The sequence below is a fragment of the Lactuca saligna genome, chromosome 6 (genome assembly GCF_052625555.1).
Source record: "Lactuca saligna cultivar CGN05327 chromosome 6, ASM5262555v1, whole genome shotgun sequence".
NCBI lineage: Eukaryota > Viridiplantae > Streptophyta > Magnoliopsida > Asterales > Asteraceae > Lactuca > Lactuca saligna.
The window spans coordinates 40,717,398-40,720,121 of NC_136422.1; the positions used below are offsets into that span (position 1 = coordinate 40,717,398).

At 37.3% G+C, this 2,724-nt stretch overlaps 1 protein-coding gene across 2 annotated transcripts; it reads left to right on the top strand.

Annotated features, from left to right (window-relative positions):
- LOC145000462 (tubulin alpha-5 chain-like) lies at positions 1-1,961 on the top strand. Of its 2 annotated transcripts, XM_078959694.1 has the most exons (6): positions 1-256; positions 348-565; positions 644-843; positions 920-1,428; positions 1,511-1,631; positions 1,717-1,961. In XM_078959694.1, the coding sequence occupies exons 1-6, from the start codon at positions 144-146 to the stop codon at positions 1,858-1,860; spliced, it is 1,305 nt and encodes a 434-aa protein (XP_078815820.1). In that variant the 5' UTR covers positions 1-143; the 3' UTR covers positions 1,861-1,961. The 2 variants fall into 2 exon arrangements, with proteins under 2 accessions (XP_078815820.1, XP_078815819.1); XM_078959693.1 differs by having other exon boundaries at positions 1,511-1,961.
- Positions 1,962-2,724: the final 763 nt, after the last annotated feature.

Sequence of the window (2,724 nt, forward strand, 5' to 3'; positions counted from 1 at the left end):
ATCAAATTAACAATAATCAATCCTCTCTTTCTTTTCCATCTCTCTTGCGAAACGATATCACACAGCGTATCGTTTCTTAGAGAGAACACGAAAGAAAGAGAGGAAAAAACAAAAAATCAAAAAAAAAAAAAAAAAGAAGAAATATGAGAGAAATCGTGAGCATACATGTCGGACAAGCAGGAATTCAAGTCGGGAATTCATGTTGGGAGCTTTATTGCCTCGAACATGGTATTCAATCTAATGGTTATATGCCTACGTAAGTATATTCTATTTCTATTCTAATTTCTAAACTTGTTTATATGTTTTGAAAGTGTAAATTTTTTCTTATATTCTTAATAAAATTGTAGAAATGTTACCTCAACAAGCGAAGAGGGCAACTCCTTTGGCACCTTCTTCAGTGAAGGGATCTCCGGGAAGTATGTCCCAAGAGCTGTATTCGTCGACCTTGAACCAACAGTCGTTGATGAAGTAAGAACCGGAAGCTACAAGAAGCTATTCAATCCCAAAAATCTCATCTCCGGTAAGGAGGATGCCGCCAATAACTTCGCCAGAGGACATTACACCGGTAATTTGACTTTTTACATCACTTTTTATCTTCTCGATTGATCGTTGATATGAACATAATCATATAATGTATTTACAGTCGGGAAAGAAGTTGTGGATCAGTGTTTAGATCGGGTGAGAATCTTAGCAGACAATTGCAGTAATTTGCAAGGGTTTATGATCTTCAACTCTGTGGGTGGTGGAACTGGCTCTGGTTTGGGGTCGTTGCTCTTACAACGTTTGTCTAACGAATATGGAAAAACTCAGAAAATTGGGTTCACAATCTATCCATCTCCTAAGGTAACGAATTTCCAAATTAAGTTGCCCTAAACTAATTTTCGTGTTCTGACTTCTGATTTTTGTTGTGAAATTGTAGGTTTCGACTTCAGTTGTGGAGCCTTACAATGCTGTGTTATCGACTCATTCATTGATTGAACACACAGACATTGTCGTGCAATTAGACAATGAGGCGATATATGGGATCTGTAAGAGAGGGTTGGATATGGAAAAGCCAACTTACAGGAACTTGAATCGATTGATATCTCAAACGATTTCATCTTTGACAACTTCCTTGAGGTTTCCTGGATCCATGAATGTTGACATTTCCGAATTCCAAACGAATTTAGTCCCATTCCCGCGGATTCACTTCATGCTTTCATCATACGCACCAGTTATTTCATCAGTGAAAGCCTACCATGAGCTGATTTCAGTTCCTGAAATCACAAACGCCGTATTTGACCCGTCGAACATGATGGCGAAGTGCGATCCACGGCGGGGGAAATACATGGCTTGTTGCTTAATGTACCGCGGAGACATTGCACCGAAAGACGTTAACTCGGCTGTCGGAGCTATCAAAACCGAAAAAACGATTCGATTCGTCGATTGGTGAGTTAATCGCGTTGCATTTTAACTTGATCCGGAGAACGATGGATTGTTGAACATGTTGATTTACCTCTATATTTTTCAGGTGTCCGACGGGATTCAAGTGCGGGATCAACAACCAGGCTCCGTCGGTGGTGCCTGGCGGAGATCTGGCGAAGGTGAAACGAGCAGTGAGTATGATCAGCAACAACACGGCGGTGTCGGAGGTTTTCAGTATGATCAATCATAAATTTGATGTTATGTTCGCAAAACGAGCGTTCGTGCATTGGTATGTTGGCGAAGGGATGGAAGAAGGCGAGTTCTCGGAGGCGCGTGAAGATCTTGCAGCTCTGGAGAAAGATTACGAGGAAGTGTTGCAAGATGGCATGGAAGAAGATGAGGACCAAGGATACGAGTACTAATTTTCATGGCGGCAAATCTCATGTAAATGACTAATATGTCCTTGCATATGAACGTGAATAGTATATACCTGCTCAAAGATGACATTATGTAACCTCTATATTTCTTTATATTAATTTGGATTTATAATTGTTTTTGATGCCCTTCGTTATAACAACAATAATAATAATTAAGAAATACTATAATAACTATATACAAGACAAAATTACATAAATGGTCCATATGATTTACTAAAAGTCACAATTTTGGTCCATACTAATGTTTTTTTTTTTTTTTTTTTTTGACAAACTCATTTTTGGTAGTTTCTAAAACTTGCATTATCCTTAAGCCACCTAAATTGATCTCTTTACCCTTTTATTTCCTTTTTTCTTTTTCCTTAGTTAAATTTCACCTAAAACATAAAATAAAATAAAAATACCCCCACCCACCCTACCAGTACCAATACCTCCACGGACTTCTTCATAATTTTTTACATAATCTCATTAACCTAACATGTTAAATCCATTCTTCCCCTCTCTCCAATCTGATGGAGATCGAGGCCTCTGTGTGTATCTCCACCATTACTCAAATATGTACAATGAATAGAAGGTGATGATAAGAGAGGAATATAATTGGAGTAATATATTCGTGTGTTAAACAACCCTATTACCACTGTTAAATCACCTACCTTCGTCAATGATGATGAAATGAATGTTGGATTAGTGTCTAAGTCCATAACTATATTTCGTATGTACCTGACCTGGTTGTAGCATGGTCCTTTTGGGTTGTCTTCACCAAAGCAACTTGATTGGATGATTAATTGAGATGGAGGTTATTATGGTTTATTAATATATTATAAGAATAATATATTAAAAAAGAAATCATATTAGTTAATTAATATTAGTCAAGAATTAATTAAGA

Coding starts and splice junctions, on each gene's coding strand:
- LOC145000462 (XM_078959693.1), top strand. CDS start 144: ATGAGAGAAATCGTGAGCATACATGTCGGACAAGCAGGAATTCAAGTC. Junction 566..643: donor CGCCAGAGGACATTACACCG/GTAATTTGACTT, acceptor ATGTATTTACAG/TCGGGAAAGAAGTTGTGGAT. Junction 1,429..1,510: donor ACGATTCGATTCGTCGATTG/GTGAGTTAATCG, acceptor TATATTTTTCAG/GTGTCCGACGGGATTCAAGT.